Source organism: Micropterus salmoides, unplaced genomic scaffold, assembly GCF_014851395.1.
Source record: "Micropterus salmoides isolate LMB-PRFRI ecotype aquatic unplaced genomic scaffold, ASM1485139v1 Ms_hic_scaffold_11, whole genome shotgun sequence".
NCBI lineage: Eukaryota > Metazoa > Chordata > Actinopteri > Centrarchiformes > Centrarchidae > Micropterus > Micropterus salmoides.
The window spans coordinates 24,353,969-24,370,915 of NW_024040152.1; the positions used below are offsets into that span (position 1 = coordinate 24,353,969).

General features: G+C 41.7%; 2 protein-coding genes across 14 annotated transcripts in view; both read left to right on the forward strand.

Annotated features, from left to right (window-relative positions):
* Positions 1 to 6,937, forward strand: part of cobl (cordon-bleu WH2 repeat protein) — a 61,834-nt gene extending 54,897 nt beyond the window's left edge. For all 10 annotated transcript variants that reach the window (XM_038711924.1, XM_038711930.1, XM_038711931.1 and 7 more), the window contains 4 exons: positions 85 to 318; positions 515 to 631; positions 4,108 to 4,410; positions 5,055 to 6,937. In XM_038711924.1, coding sequence (XP_038567852.1) covers positions 85 to 318; positions 515 to 631; positions 4,108 to 4,410; positions 5,055 to 5,162 — 762 coding nt within the window. In that variant the 3' untranslated portion in view covers positions 5,163 to 6,937. The remainder of the gene's footprint in view (positions 1 to 84; positions 319 to 514; positions 632 to 4,107; positions 4,411 to 5,054) is intronic.
* Positions 6,938 to 10,114: 3,177 nt separating this feature from the next.
* The window catches only part of grb10b (growth factor receptor-bound protein 10b), a 79,327-nt gene continuing 72,494 nt past the window's right edge, over positions 10,115 to 16,947 (forward strand). For all 4 annotated transcript variants that reach the window (XM_038711935.1, XM_038711937.1, XM_038711936.1 and 1 more), the window contains exon 1: positions 10,115 to 10,352. The gene's annotated coding sequence lies outside the window, so the exon portion shown is untranslated. The remainder of the gene's footprint in view (positions 10,353 to 16,947) is intronic.

Below are 16,947 nucleotides of genomic sequence, written 5' to 3' on the forward strand. Positions count from 1 at the left end.
TTCTTGTAATGGGTCTCTTGAAAAAGAAATGCTGTAAATTACAATGTAGTGTACAATGTAATGTACTCCACATCTTGTCTTCAGAACACGAGAGACATGATGAAGGCTGCCACCCATCTAACACCTGATGCAAAACCACAACCTTCTATCACAGTGTCAGACAGTGGTGTGGCCCCTGGGCCTCCATCAGTGACACTGTTTGGGCCAGTTAAAAAGTTCAGACCAGTGATCTGTAAATCTGTTGACAAAGAGACGTCTCTACACAGTAGCCTGATGGAGGCAATCCAGACAGGCGGAGGCAGGGACGGGCTCAGGAAGGTGAGATGAAGATACAGTTGATGGATGGATGAGACGGAGATAGTGATCATAATGTCTCTATGCTAATGCATTCACCACCACCACCAGCAGAAATATAGTATATTCTCAATTTAACATTTTCAGCTGTGTGTAAGTGATGGTGTTGGCTGGAAGATAAGAATGGGGTTTGATTTTCCTCTTTTTACTTCACAACTAGATAACCACTACTGGTCCCAGCAGCATGAAGAAAGCATCTTATGTTGAGGAGGAGAATGAGAGGTCTGCTCTTCTGGCTGCCATTAGAGCTCAGAGCAACTCCGGAAGGCTGAGGACGGTAACTACTCTCTTATAGCTGGTGCACACTAGAGGGTTCTCAAAGCTTTGCCCATTTTAAAAACATGGGATACCACAGACATGATGACAGATGCAACTGATTTTTAATAGAACACACACCTGATGATTCTGTCAAGACGCAGGACCACACACTTGGCGTATATACTAAACGATTTCAGAGCGAGCTCTCACAGAAACTCACGCAATCAAACGTGACTTGGACATAAGCAAACATAGAGGCAGACTGTCTTCGTCGATTAATAGCCCTTGTGTGTGCTATGCACAGAAAAAAAAGGAGAACAAATCTGTGGATGAACTTGTGGCTGAGAAGAGGGAATCAGCATGGTTTATACATTTTACAGAGCAAATACACAACTCGTCAGTGACTCTTCCCTGTCACCTCGCTCTCATTGTCTGTTTCTGATTGGAGGCTCCACGATTTCAAGTTGTAATCAGGTGACCTTAAGATTATGTCTGTAAACCTCTCACACTACTGGATCATTTGGGTCGATAATGTTCCAACCCTCCCTGGATTGGGAACACCCCTGCGATTGTCAGGAGGAGCGGATCGGATCCCAAATCTGCCATATTATCCTCTATTGTGCAGCCAGCATTAGCTATTTATGCAATATCACTCCATGTCTGTCAATACCAAGGGGGTGGTGGGGAGATGAAACCTAGCCCTGAAAGTCACAGTATGATTGTTTGTTTTAACAATGAGTATACCATCCACTTTCACCCTCCTTGAACTCCTTCACTGTATCTACATTTATCCTCACATAACAATAATTCAATACTTTTTACACATAACACAATAATCTTCTTTTTAGCCGAGCTAGCTACTTTTGTACAGAAATTCAAGGTCCCAAGAAGATGAATCCTAATCCATTTGTTCATTTGTTGATCCTTGGACTTTTCCTCAAGTGCCATAATTGACAATGGTTGACATTTTTGGTTACATAAGAAATGTACTCATGTACCAACTACTGGATGGATTGCCACATGAAATTTGGTTCAGATATTAAAAGTCCCTTGAAGATGAATCCTACTGACTTTTCCTCTAGTACCACCATCAGGTCAAAATAATTGTTCTCCCCAAGACTTTGATTTGACCTAATACTTAGAAAATAGACATTCCTATTAGCCTCAGTTGTACTTGTTAATTAGCATGCTAACTAAGATGGTGAACATAAACTAACTAAACATCAGCATTAGCATTGTTTTGCTGACTGAAGTACACTGCTCAAAAAAATAAAGGGCACACTAAAATAACACAATGTAACTCCAAGTCAATCACACTCCTCTGAAATCAAACTGTCCACTTAGGAAGCAACACTGATTGACAATCAATGTCACATGCTGTTGTGCAGATGGAATAGACAACAGGTGGAAATTATAGGCAATTAGCAAGACACCCCCAATAAAGGAGTGGTTCTGCAGGTGGTGACCACAGACCACTTCTCAGTTCCTATGCTTCCTGGCTGATGTTTTGGTCACTTTTGAATGCTGGCGGTGCTTTCACTCTAGTGGTAGCATGAGACGGAGTCTACAACCACACAAGTGGCTCAGGTAGTGCAGCTCATCCAGGATGGCACATCAATGCGAGCTGTGGCAAGAAGGTTTGCTGTGTCTGTCAGCGTAGTGTCCAGAGCATGGAGTACATGGCCAGTACATCAGGAGACGTGGAGGAGTCAGTAGGAGGGCAACAACCCAGCAGCAGGACTACCTCCGCCTTTGTGCAAGGAGGAGCAGGAGGAGCACTGCCAGAGCCCTGCAAAATGACCTCGAGCAGGCCACAAATGTGCATGTGTCTGCTCAAACTCCATGAGGGTGGTATGAGGGCCCAACGTCCACAGGTGGGGGTTATGCTTACAGCCCAACACCGTGCAGGACGTTTGGCATTTGCCAGAGAACACCAAGATTGGCAAATTCGCCACTGGCGCCCTGTGCTCTTCACAGATGAAAGCAGGTTCTCTCTGAGCACATGTGACAGACGGGACAGAGTCTGGAGACGCCGTGGAGAACGTTCTGCTGCCTGCAACATCCTCCAGCATGACCAGTTTGGCGGTGGGTCAGTAATGGTGTGGGGTGGCATTTCTTTGGGGGGCCGCACAGCCCTCCATGTGCTCGCCAGAAGTAGCCTGACTGCCATTAGGTACCGAGATGAGATCCTCAGACCCCCTTGTCAGACCATATGCTGGTGCGGATGGCCCTGGGTTCCTCCTAATGCAACACAATGCTAGACCTCATGTGGCTGGAGTGTGTCAGCAGTTCCTGCAAGAGGAAGACATTGATGCTATGGACTGGCCCACCCGTTCCCCAGACCTGAATCCAATTGAGCACATCTGGGACATCATGTCTCGCTCCATCCACCCACGCCACGTTGCACCACAGACTGTCCAGGAGTTGGCGGATGCTTTAGTCCAGGTCTGGGAGGAGATCCCTCAGAAGACCATCCGCCACCTCATCAGGAGCATGCCCAGGCATTGTAGGGAGGTCACACAGGCACTTGGAGGCCACAAACACTACTGAGCCTTAATTTGACTTGTTTTAAGGACATTACATCAAAGTTGGATCGGCCTGTAGTGGTTTTCCACTTTGATTTTGAGTGTGACTCCAAATGCAGACCTCCATGGGTTGATAAATTTGATTTCCATTGATATTTTTTGTGTGATTTTGTTGTCAGCACATTCAACTATGTAAAGAAAGGAGTATTTAATGAGATTATTTAATTCATTCAGATCTAGGATGTGTTATTTTAGTGTTCCCTTTATTTTTTTGAGCAGTGTATTTAGTACAGCTTCAGCTATTCTTAGTCATGCACTTGCATGCACAATATTATTATTATTGCAGTTAGAAAATAATAAGTCTGTTTAATTGGAAATGTGAATCCTAAACTCTTTGTCTGTGTTGTTAGCTAGTTAGCAGCTCTCAGAACTATGCATGAACTAAATTACGCAAGCATGGGTGTCTATTTCCAATCCTCTGTGTGTACTGCAACTGTGGTTTGCTGTCATGTAAGGACCCATGTGGAATGAAAGGGGCAGAAAACGTGCTTCTGCAGCTGAAACATCTGCGGTTCTATTCTGAAGGTTTCTTACCAGAACGGGAATCTCTGGAATGCTGCATGACTAAATGAGATTCAAAAACATAGTGGATCTCAAACAAAAAAAGTGGATAAATAAATAAAAGTGAATAACTATTGAGTTACAAAATAAAATAAGATAAAATCATATAATTGTGAAATAAATTTCTGCTAAAGGCAGAAAGATTATAACAGAAAATAATTTGTTTAGAGTAAAGAGTATCTCTGTAGTATCTCTGTGTGTGTGTGTGTGTTAAAAGTTGATGTTAGATGCACTTGAGTGTTAGGCTGTGAGTGTAATGCACATATGTGAGAGCAGCTGGCCTATCTTTGTGTATAGAGTTATCTTTGTGTATAGAGTTACCATTGTCTCACTCTTTTGTGTCCTACAGACCAAATCTGAGGCTGCTGATGAGCTTGAGAAGTTCAGGAAGGCGGCTTCTGAGGAGGAGAGAAGTGCAGGCCCTCCCTCCTCACCCTCTCCCCGCTCTTTGAGTTGCACCCCTATCTTTACCCCACCACCACCGCCACCAGCACCTATGATTGTACCTCCACCTACTCCTCCTGTCTTGCCCCAGGGCAAGTCTAACACTGTGGCACATCCAAGTGCTAAAGCTGCCATGAACCCTGCCTTGGCCCGGGAGGCTATGCTGGAGGCCATTCGCTCTGGATCTGCTGCTGAGAGGCTAAAAAAGGTACAAATGCATAGAAAAATACAGCATCTATTTACACTGTAGAGTAAAAGTGGTTGGAGAACTCTTGAGACGTTTTATCTACTCTGCATTAGTACCACTAGATTTTCAAATGTACATTTGCTTTAGCAAGAAAGCCAGAAACAGAAAAACGTTTGACCAGTGTCCTCTTTCGTCTCACATCTTTGGTCTGGTTTCTCGCGTCTTGCCTCGCTGGAACACATCTTTTGTAGAACAAAGCTCTCCTGGGGTGCAGCAGCCGGGAAACTGGAAATGAATTGCATATTATATTCACTTATTCACAGAATCATCTGACAGCCTTACTGTTCTGCTGTGTGAATATTTTCAAGAAGATAAAGTTCAATTTCAGGTCAGCAGCTGTGTAAAGTTAGAGCTTCCAGAAACGTTTAATTTTCGCGCCATTTAAACCAGACAAAAACAACAGCAAAGAATGAATAGTTTCAGGAGGAGGAAAGTATGGAAAATAATCAGCTCACTTAAAATTAACTAAATAAAATCTTTTCAGTTTAGGCATTTAATAAAAAGCCATAGAAGCTGATCTTTCCAGCACACCATGAACACTCACAGTCCTGTCATTACCAAAGTGAAGATTTACAAACATGACATGTTGTGTCTCTTTTAACTAGGTCACTGTGCCCACAAAGACAGTCCAAGTGAATGGCAGGCTGGGAACAATCCACAACACCTCCCCCAGCAATAAGATGGGAAGCTCACATCACCGCAACAAGGAATAATTTATCTTTTTTTGTTGTTGTTGCCATTGTGCTTTCACAACAGACATTTGGAAAACTGTATTTAGTCACATTTTGAGGGAATGTTATTTGAAAGTTTTGCCTAACTTATACGTGACGCAAATTACGAAGAATGAAATAAGAATAAAGAATGGTTTCTACATGCTATCTAGATTACATTATTCACCTTGATAGGGTGTCACAGCTCGGACTTCCAGTCTGGGACCTTATGCTTAAACTAATGCACTAATGCTTAAAGAATTGCGTATTAAAGGGAATCACTGAAACATTTCAAGGGGGAATGTTGCTCTCGTAGTAGCCAAACACCAGTAACATCTGACTGATAAAGGTGTCAGAAGTGAAAGGTTTGCTGTTAATTCAACTCATAATATCAAATCTCCCAGCTGGCTTCTTCTAACAATACTTGCTGGAAAAAATGTCCATCTTTATAACATATCACTGTTCCTAAACATATCTTGCCATCTGTACTTGAATTCAGTAGTTTTAACTGGAACATTGTACAAAATGTGTGCCAATGAAAGCAAATGTAAATGGTTTATGCTACTTTCAGATCTTTTTTTGTGTTGTTGTTCTTGTTCCTATCCCTTTTTACCACAGTTAAGTTATGGTTGCCTTATACTGTTGCTCAGTCAGTATTTATGTATATGATGTTTGATGTAAAAAGTCTATGTGGGGTGCATTAAGTTGGATCTGATGATGTTTCCACATTTGGACTAATTAATATTTGTTTAAAATTATAACTGAGAACTTAAGTACACTTATGAAAACAATGGACAGATCCATTGACATTGTTTGATTTTTTGTGTCTATTATTTTATCCAGATCTGGTCCATAATGCCAACTTTTGCAATTCTTGGCCCTGAGGAGGAGTAAGATGGTGGAGACTAGTGCCTGTTAGCTCAGTGTGCTCCTGTTTTAGTTGACCTTCATTTGTGCTGCTGTTTAAAACCTAAAGACATTGTCACACATGGTCAATGTCCTGCACTGGACACTTGTAGTGCCTTTGATGTTGGATATATTATAGAAATTAAGATGAACCTTTCCTTTCCTTGACATTTCAACATTTTTGAAGCAATGTTATTGAAGTATATAAATGGTGGATGTCACCATGAGCAAAGAGATTATTTTATTAATCAGCAAGTCACTCCCAGTATGAAGTATGTAATACAAATCACCAACTGTAGGAAAGCGGTAGTTTATGTTAAGGCCACTGATAACCATGTGGAGTAATTATGGTTGATAGAGTGGAGCAATGCCATTAGATGGCATAGTTATGGATAAAGTAGGATGTCAATGCTGAATCATATTTAGAATGAAAACTCTAGCGCATCCATATTTGGGTGTAAATGCTTGCTGCTGTGGGTTGTGAGATAAATCTGAGTAAAGGGAGTTGAATTTCTAGTTTTAGATTTATTTTAATTTATGCTCAGTTTCAACACTAAAAAATATTTGAAAATGTTTAATCCTGAGAGTTAAAACTGTTTGGTTCTTTTTATTTTCTCTAACTAGAAGGGATTGTTTCATTTCTGCTAGATGGTTTCATCTTCTCACAATATCCTGCAGCACATTGTAGTGTTGTATAAGATCATCAGCTTGAAAGATTTGATTTATATCTTTGATTGAGAGCTATTTCACTGATAGTGTGAAATTTCTATAAGCTTTTGCTATTAAGTTTTAAGTGCACATTGTTTTTTGAGAAGGTTACTTTTGTCAAATTTTTGATTCAATAAATCATTTTGTAATCAAGTGAAAACTGACTTGCCGCTGACGTCCCTGTATTTTAGTCATATTTAATAAGATTTTGCATTTTCCCCTCTGAAGTAGCAGTTAGATTCAGCAGATGGTATTATGAACCTTGCTCTGGAAACCATCGTTCTGATGTGCCTGTGCCATTCCCAGCACTGGTTGCCTGTAGACTGTGGTCATCCTGCTGTCCTCATGAAATATATTGTAGCCTCTCTCTCTCTTTGCCACACCACAGATGAGCTACTATTCCAGGCAGCAACTCATGGCCCTGACTCATCCCTATGTGGTCGCACGCAATGACTCTCACAGAACTTGAACCTAACCTGCATTTCTGATTCCTGAAACACTAGTCATTGTGTCCCTCTACCTTTCCCAAGAAGCAACTGAATGATGCAAACATCCACATTAGTTGCAAAATCACATGGAAATACTGTGTGTGGAGACACACATTGGTAAAGAAATCTCAGTATAGTCATTAGTCTGTTAGTCAAGTTGATTAAACTCACTTTTGAATGATCTCACATGTGCGAGGTCTTATAGCAAGTAAAGTGACTGGTTCTCTACAAATAAATATTTTCATTTCAGTACAAAGGCTTGTTTTTAGGGATTTTACAGGCCGGTTGCAGGGCGATGTAAGTCAGTTCTAACAGTGGAATAAGTCAGAGAGCATAAGGGAGATCTTGGCTGTGTTGGCCAGTGAGAGCGGTAAATTCCTGCAGAGGACCACAGGCTCTTTTGTGGGTCAAAATTCATGCTCACTCTACAGCCATTCAAATCTGCCTTACAAATCTCTGAAGGGTGTGTATGGGTGGTTGTGAGCGATATTTTTGTGCGAGTATGTACGTGTGTTGTGCCTGAGCTTGTGCCTTTGTTACTGCTCCAAACCATTTTAACCATACGGACAACATAAACAACCTCTCAATCAAGTTTTTTTTCCAGAAGATCACACCACAAAATACAGAAATAATTGAATTTAGGTTTGGTTAGCTTTGGTGACACCTTTACAAAACTTAATGGTAAAGATTATTTGTTGCCATAACAGGTTCACATGTTGCAGATATGTTACATGCCACCACGCCAGTCATGTTGACTGATCAGATACTTTGTATATGTTGTTGTTTAGATAAGGGTGTGAAGAGGAATAGCTCAGTAGTTTAACTTCATTCGAAGAGCAATAAATAATGAAAAAAAAAGTGTTGAATTCCCTCTGTGGCAGCTGTTACTAAAAGCTGTGAAAGCCATTCACCAACTGCCTTGCCTTACACAGCTTTGTTAGTCTTGACTGGCCAACTTATGAGTGATGGACACAGTGACACTGACTATCAGCAGGGGATTTTATTGACTTTGTTTTCTGATGTTGGATAGTCTACTATGTATCTGATCAATCAATTTGAACAAAAGGCCTATGTGATGCTGAATGTCTGATGAGGTGAACATGAATGTGTGCTTAGTTTACGTCTCAGTGCCAGTCTCACAGGAAGAATGCTTTGTTGCACGGTGGTACCCCTGAATATGAGTGACAACATGATGCGTGTTTGTATGTAAGTATGTGTGTGATGCAACAGCTGCACAATGTCTGCTGTTTGAATGTGTGTTTACATCATTGAGGGAACACAGTGGGAGACCTGATCCAGACACACACACACACACACACAGAGTTCAGGACTGATGACCTTTTGCTCTTCACACTCCCACGGTGTGTTCCCATCACTTATCGAAGTCTGAAATATGACAGGCAATATGAAAAATGAACTTATCCCTGGTGTCATTTTAGCCTGAGGCAGAGCTTTATCTGACAGTGCTGTGGGGTTCAATTCAAGCCAGTGTCTTCGGTGCATGTCACTCCTCCTAAATGTTTTATTAATCTCTATATGTTTTCAACTAATTACCAGTCTAAATAGCAATAACACATGAGCTGATGTGCACCTGTTGATGTTGCTCTCAGATTTATAAACATCAGAAGGTCTTATGCAATACGTTTACAAGGCCCAGAGGGATAAAAACAACAATGCCAGGAAGGTAACTCTGGTGCAGTGAGATTTGACCCCCTAGTTGTGCAATATACCTCGTATCCATTGGTGTTTTTATTTAAAGTGCAGCGTTGTCCTTAACCTTTGTTTACCATTTTAGTCCTGAAAAGTATTTTTGGGTGCATAAACATATACATACATGAATATTTGCCGCTTGCTACAGCCAGTTCACACGTAACGTACTTTACCTTGTTTATGAAAAACATTTACTGTACAAGCATCATTCTAACAGTATCACATATGTCTTTTAACTTGTCATGTTAGCCTTTGTAAGCTTTTTACCGTGGAACCTAGTTTTGATACACTGTTTACAATGTACAGAAAGACACATTTATTGTCCAAAAGTTGAATTTGAAGTATCCAGTAAAGCTCAGTAAAGGTGTGATTCAGCTTTACTCACATGGCTCTCATTAAACAACACTGTGTATGTGGATCTACGGTGAACACTTTTGTTTGAAGGGACAAGACGCATTATATTTCCCATCTTAACTTTCATTTGCCACTGACGTTCTGTCGCAAGCAAGAACCTCCTAATGCTGGTGTAACTTAAACTATAAATTCAATATAGTTAAGGTTAAATCTGCATAAAATATACAACTTTAAAAAGGTCATCCTGGACAGACAAAAGTCTTTGCATTAATATACAAAGGGTTTGGCTATTTACTTTTATGCCACAGGCTACTTAAAACTGCACAGTTTAGGAAGTGAAATGAAGCAATTTAAATGTAAGTGGTTTGAATGAAATGTGAGCTGATAAAGATATCTTAAGCACTATTTAAAGGTTGGTCGTCACCTACTGTTCTTAAAGAGAAGGATGAATAACAGGGAAATTAATATTATGTGTGTCGCCAAATTTATAAATCTGATTATTTCATATATGATTGATTGTGGGTGGCAGGACTTTAAAGTGTGTTTTTCATACAGATGCGGTGACAAAAGGCTCATGTCCTACGTGTGTTTTCTAACAGCAGGCACACACAACTCAAAATGTCACTGAGACAGCTCTTCAAAAATAAAAAATGGAAGGAAAAAAGCGGAATCCTCCGAACACGCCCTTATTCCCATAAGACGTGAACGCCGCATTAATCACCCCTCACTTGTGGGCGTGGTCTCACCTAAAGGGGAGGGGCTGTTTGCGTGCGTGTGTTTGTGTACGTGCATGTGTGTATGTGTCCTACCCGGCCGCATGAGATGAGCTGCCTGCAGTCTTTACGGCCGCTGTTTTCGCCTGCTGTTCCTCCTCTTCTTCTTGCCTCGGTCTATCTGTCCGGTCCGGGAAATGTTGACCACCGTGGCCTGATCCAGCGCTGCCGAGTGCCCCTTAATCTCCAGACCACCCCTCACCGTGTTTGTCTCTGAGGGTCGTAGCCCGCCTCCACTGATCTGGCTGTGTAAGGTGAGTGCACGTTATCTTTTGGGGGTGTTTTTAAAAAAAGTCCACAGACAGTGGACGGTCAGCGCTTGTAATAAAACTTTAATGTGCTGTTGTAATGACACGCACTGTTTCGCGGCTCTGAACACATGTGCGTACTGCGCGTAACCGCCTAGCGGGACCTGGTTCCATGCCTTCCTCTTTGACAACATAGCGACCAGAGTCATTGAACTTTGAAAACGTGTTTATTCATCGGATCGGACTGTTGCATGTAACTATAATGACTTAACTGTATTCATAGGAGTGGAAAGCTTCCGCCGAAGACTGTTTCGGGGTTAGGACGCGTGCCGACAAGCTGCTCTCGTGCACTTTCCTGCACCTTCCCCAACATTTACTGTGATTCGACTCTATCTTGGGAAACCGTATTTTCATCCCAAGAGCCTGCCTTGTTTACAATTGCGTAACAGCACTCTACAGTGGCCAGTAGCCTACTTTTTGTCCAGTAGGACTCCAGCTCTGCGCGTTGCACCCTCCCAAACTCAATACTGTGAGAGTTTCGCCTCTCCTTATCGCCTTATCCTTTTGGCAGCATTTGCTTTGGGGGTGGGGTGGGGTGGGTAGGGGGAGAATGAGGCGTTTCCCCCTGGGATACTCCTGTAATGCTACTGCAGTGGTTCCCAAAGTGAGCCCCTGGGACCTGCCAAGGGGTCCTTGGTTGGCTTCCAGCCGGTCCACAGCAAGGTGAGGAATTGAGTTGAATCCTTTATGGAGCCACCACAGCTTTAAGCTTTAAACACTGTAAGAGTAAAAAGTTATAATTAATGAGCTGACTGTAAAAAGTGTCATCAGTGCACTACTTAAGCAGGTATGGACACCCAGAGATGTTAGTCAGTATGTTTGATGTGGGCTGCTTGACGTAAAAATGTGTAGGTATAGTCCGCTCATTCATTTTCAAGCCTTTACTAAATCCAGCATTTCCCAAACACTATAAATGCATTCTGTAACTGATGCACAACTCTTATTCTTACTCTCTATTGTGTACTCTAATCAGTATTGTTTAATTGTGACATTTGTTTTAAAATGTACAAATCTAGCCAATAATACAATATTTTGCCTACTTTGAGAAACTGTGCTTAATGGTTGCAACGCTAAATAAAAGGGTAAATGGGCGAGAGAGCTTTATTGTTATCTAATCTAACTTTATGTGTAAGCGTCTTGACAGAGCAACTCCTCATAGTCTAATCTGCCCTGTCATGTGGGCACTCTCCCAAATCAATTCCTTTATTGGCTGCATGCAGTCTCTGCAGAAAGTTGCATAACCACCCAAATTTATGATTCTGGGAACTATCGATGTTGGCCGTGTGTGTTTGGAATGCAGGGCTCTCTGGGAATGTGGAGTTAGACTGGAAGGAGGTAAGTAGAGGCTGATGCACGTGGACTTCGATGGTGATGCATCCCAAATCTGATTTATCAGTGCACTTTTTACAAGGGGAAACTTGAGATAAAATCCTGAGCCAACACTTTCTTCAAAAATATAGGATACACCTATATTTGGGTTTGTCAGCTACATAGACAGAGCTATTGATCTTCCATTTGCATAGGTAGGACCTCGGGACCTTCAGGGAATAGTGGATAAAACCAAGCTGTGAGCGTGTCTTGATATTGTGTCTGGTGGTTTTGAGCATAATTAAGATCGTAGACACTATATTTAGTGTTTACTATATGATATTCCATTGAACTTGGCAACCTACACTGGAGCACTTAAATACTGCACACATGCATTGTCCTCTGCATGCTAACCTCGAAAGTGTGGTTGCATATGAAGTAGCTGATCACGTGGCTCCTGCTAAAACTATAGTTGTGTCTTTTCAAGCATGTGATTTTTTTGACACTCTCCCATTTATAACCAAAGAGGATTTCTCTCCTTCTTGCCCCTGCACATTATTTCCTGCTTTCTTTCATTTAATTGTGTTATGGTCACATCTCTGTGCACATGGCAACCGCTCTGGCTGCGGTTTCTTTCACCCCCTCAGCACCCGTCCTGCTATTTCATGTCCATGCTCAGTAAGCACAGGCATGACGGGGCATGAACTCAAGACTACAGGCTGCCAAAAGGCTGCTGACTGCACATATTGCACATAATTATACGCGCAATAAGCTATACTTGACTCGCTCTAGGATACAGACGTGTGTTTTGTCGTTTGAGAAGCTGTTAAGAATCTAAAATGCATTTGGTTCTGCTGCTCATACTGCGTTGGTTTACGAAATGCTTTATGCTTGGCAGTGATAACCCAGAGATTTCTTGCATAAGCAAAACTTGTGCCTCATTTGAAACTTTAGCACTTTTCTTATTGTACAAGTGCACACATGGTTGGATACCCCCCATGTCTTTGCTTGTATGCATATAGTTTCCGCTGCCATCCAAGCGGGAAAGTGACAGAGATATCCTATTAGCTGGTATTGGTGGTATAAGAGCTTTTGGTCGTGCTCTAGGCAGCATTCCATTGGGTCTTGCGTCAGCCAGCAGTCATTCAGCACTGGTTAGTCTAGGCTTATACACTGTTAATACCCCCTTCCTGATGTCATGACACCATTAACCCAAGCCTGCTGGCGGACAAGAGCATAGTTCATGTCGGTCGACTGACTCTGCCTGGATCTAAAAGCAGAGCGACTTCACCCTCTGTACCAAAATACTCAGCTGGGCTGTCAGTTGTCAAAAAGTAATCCAGTGATGTTAGGGACTGCTATATATATATATATATATATATATATATATATATATATAGCAAATATAATACTTTTGGCTAAAGGTTGCATTTGCCCTCGGTTGCATAATCAGGCAACATTTCTAAGTACTTCTCTCTTCTGTTAAATGTTCTACATTGGATTCAATTACATACTTGACCTTAAAGCGTGCCACAATCCTTTGGGTTTGTTTAAGAATAAATGTGACCACTTATTGTTGACATTACGGCCCAATTAATGCTTTATGTACTTGGTATCTCAACTCTGACTGCTGAGTAATCATGTTCTGTTTTGTAAGAAGAAATTTCTAAGAATCTAAATACCTGCCAGAGGAAAAACTCTGTGGTATTATTCTTCCCACTCCTCCTCCATACGGTAAATTTGGACCTGTACAAACCCGATTCTCACCGCTTTCCGCTTGTGACCTAAGGTGATGCAATGCTTGCTTGTCTAACCACCAGTGTGTACAGTGGATTGGGTTTCTCACTGTCTGGTGTTGGTCCAAATGTGGCTGAAACCCAAGTCTGCATGAGAGGCAAGAATGTTGCCTTTATTCTGTAGGTAACTGAACACCTGAGGGACGAAATACTCGGGTGCATACAGGTTATGTGGTTTGAAATGCACAAAATTATCTGTCTAACACATACATATACCATTTTCCTCAGGTTCTCTTGCGTTTATCTGTCTGTGTCTGTCGTCTCTCAGTTTATCTTTTTGGGCATCTGTGTACCCCATTGTCTGCCCCCCCCTGAACTGTCTCTTAGCCTCTCTCTCTGCCAGTTTCACTGTCTTTATCTCTGGCTGTCTGCGGCCGTTGATCTGTCTCTCTCTGGATCTAGAATCTGCAACGCAAAACTAAAACAAGACACGGTGAGTTGGCTTTGATAGGTGTACTTCACGGTTTAAAAACAAAAAGGAAAAACTTCCCAGTGCAAAAAGTCAGAACAATACAGGCATTTTTTTGTTCTTGAATTATAGAACTGTCCTAAACCTCATTCTGATCTCTCACACTGTTAATATAACAGTTTTGGCCATGTGTACATGTATTTTGTTGTACATAATTAAAATTCTCTGCCCTCTGGTTTTCTAGTTTTATACCCAGACTTATTAATGATCTGGGCTTAGACTGTTGTACTTTGGTACATAGGAATAGGACTTACCTTGGGTCCTATTTAATATGTTTTTTTTTCAGACAGCCAAATTTGTTAGCATTCCTGAGAGTAAATCAAATAAATCCTGTTTCCCTTTCCCCTTAAGTGGTCATGTAGAACTCCAGCTCTTTTCTGATACAATTTTAAATTTTTTTATTTACACAGTCAGTATTATTGTTTTTTGTCATGGATGACAATGATGTCATGCCCCTTGCACAGGCCAGCTTTATGTTCCTGACTAAAATTAGATATAATATGACAATTATGTATATTTTACAGCATCAGTCAGTTAAGTAAGTTATGTGCTACCAATCAGGTATAGCAAAGATGTCATGAAATGTTGAATCCATCTAATGTAGCCCTCTGGTGCCACCATTATAGCCAACTTGTGCACAAGCACAATTGCTCCCAAGCCCCGTCCATTCATCTATGCCATTGCATAAGACCAGTTCTCCCAAGCAGCCCAATGAAATCCTCATCCAATTAGGGCCTGTCCACATTTCCAAAAGGCCTTTCTCTCATAGACTGGTGCTATTCAGCCTCCCCGGGCATGACATCAGGCCCTCTCTTATAGCCCAACTTTACGCTGCTGCTCTCAAATAATAAAAGCTGCCAATTAATGACTAATCAACATGTGCAACAAGCACATCCAGTGAGGAGTGACTACCATCTAATCTGCTGATTAAAACAGAAGACAGAGATGCTCTGTTCAACTCTCTCTCCTCGTCTTTGTGTGTTGCATTGCTGCAGAAACAACAGCCAGCTAACACACACATTACTGCACTCTATACTCTGACCTCATTTGAGAAGCTTGAAAGTTGATCATTGGAATTATTTGCAATTTTCATTTTAAAGGTACTTGGAATACCAAAAGGTTTGATCAGCAGTCAATTAGTAGTTGGCTAGTGTAATACCATTCACTGCCTACAGAAAATAAGACTATTTTCAAAGTATTTTGTGACAAGCTTTTTCTGTCCAGTTTGTCTTTGGAGTTTTCATGTTAAAGTTCAAGATGATGTGTCAGTTGGTATAAAGGTATATAAAAAACACACATTTTAAGGGTTGCCTACGGAGCTAAAGACTGGGGGGAATCTCCAGCCAGCAGCAACACAATACACTAGAGCAGGCAACTTATCTTTCCACCCATACCACTCCCTGTCTCACATACAGCACATTTCTATAGGTTTCCGTAGGAAGTTTTGATAACTCAGTGTCTGGCTAAATATTCTCACTTAAGGTATCTGGCTTGTTTAAACATATACAGTACAATTGACCTCCCGTCTCTAGGGATTGAGTTATGGTCAGTACACCCACTTTAGTGTGCTCTCCACATGTCCCCAGGCTCTAAATTGGAACCATGCCATTTCTTGAATTAAGATGCTGTTTATGTTCCGGACTGGAGCAGTAAAGTAAAGTGAGTTGAGGGTAGGGGTCAAATAGGGGGCCTGAGGCTGGGCGGGGGTTTGGAGAGAGGTAGCTGGTGCGTTATGTGTCGGGGGGGTTTGGAGGCTTGGACGGCGGGCGTGGGACTTGAGAAAGGGTGTGACCAGTGTCTGATCACTTCAGATTTAGAAAGGTGGATGGCAGGATTTCTTTGTTGCACGAATATTCAAATCCGGGTTTAATAGGCTGGATTATGTATTGAGACACGATATATCATGTTAGCCCTCAGTTAGTCGTCCCCTGTTCACTGCTGTCTGTGGGTAATGGCACAAGGATGAAGGACAAAGAGATAAGTTGAAATAAAACTTTGTTAATGGAGTTAATGGTGTTTGTGTGGATTCTAAACCAGCAATAATGGATTGCTTTTCCTCTTTGTTCACCAGCTAGTTTCTAACTTTCTCTGTCTGCCATTTAGTAGCATGCGGTGGGTTTATCAGACCCTTTCTACTGAAAACAGCTGGGTGCTCTTGCTGAAAATAATACTAATGATAGCTGCGCGAGTGAATCAAAACAGGTTGCCTTAAGGACGTCAAACCAAAAAAATTAGCTCAAGGATGCTAAAATGCTCCGTAGAGCTGAGGGGAACTGCAGAGTCTTTGCTTCACTGCAAGGGATTACTTTCCTGTTACACAGTCATTTGATCCATTGTTAACATAAAAATATTGATTAGTGTCTTTAAAGGTGGGGTATGTGATGTGAATTCCAATACCATGACAAATCCCATGATATAGAGTGAACAACGACACAGCCACTAATGTAACTAACGTTAGCTAGGTTGGGGGTTAGCAAACTGTCGCTACAGTTTCTGCTGTGAAGCTAACATGCAGAGAGGACAAGCCTGTCACAGAGCCAGAACACCAGCTCCAGACAGCGATACTCACAACTCTCCTGCTACTATAGCTAACACCACAACAACAGCGTAAATTGGCGAACTAAAAAGTAAGCTGCATTTGCGTGGGCAAGTCATTTAACCTTACCTGACACAGAAATCATGGCTGGAATAGGGTTGTGTGGCTTGGTCCGAGCTTGTGTGTTTCCCATTTAAAGACCCAGGGCTATGTGGACAAACACTGGATTATTTTTCAGCGCACATACAGAACAGACAGCTAGCGGGCTGTGCAGAGATATTTGCTGAATTTGACAAAAGACATGTATTGGATTAGAATCGCATACCCCACCCTATAATATGTGTTCTTATAAACAGGACTGCTAGGATAAGAGAGATACTTGTACTGCTCAGTCACCCTGTATCATCCTTCACAACTCATTTCAGCTGTGAT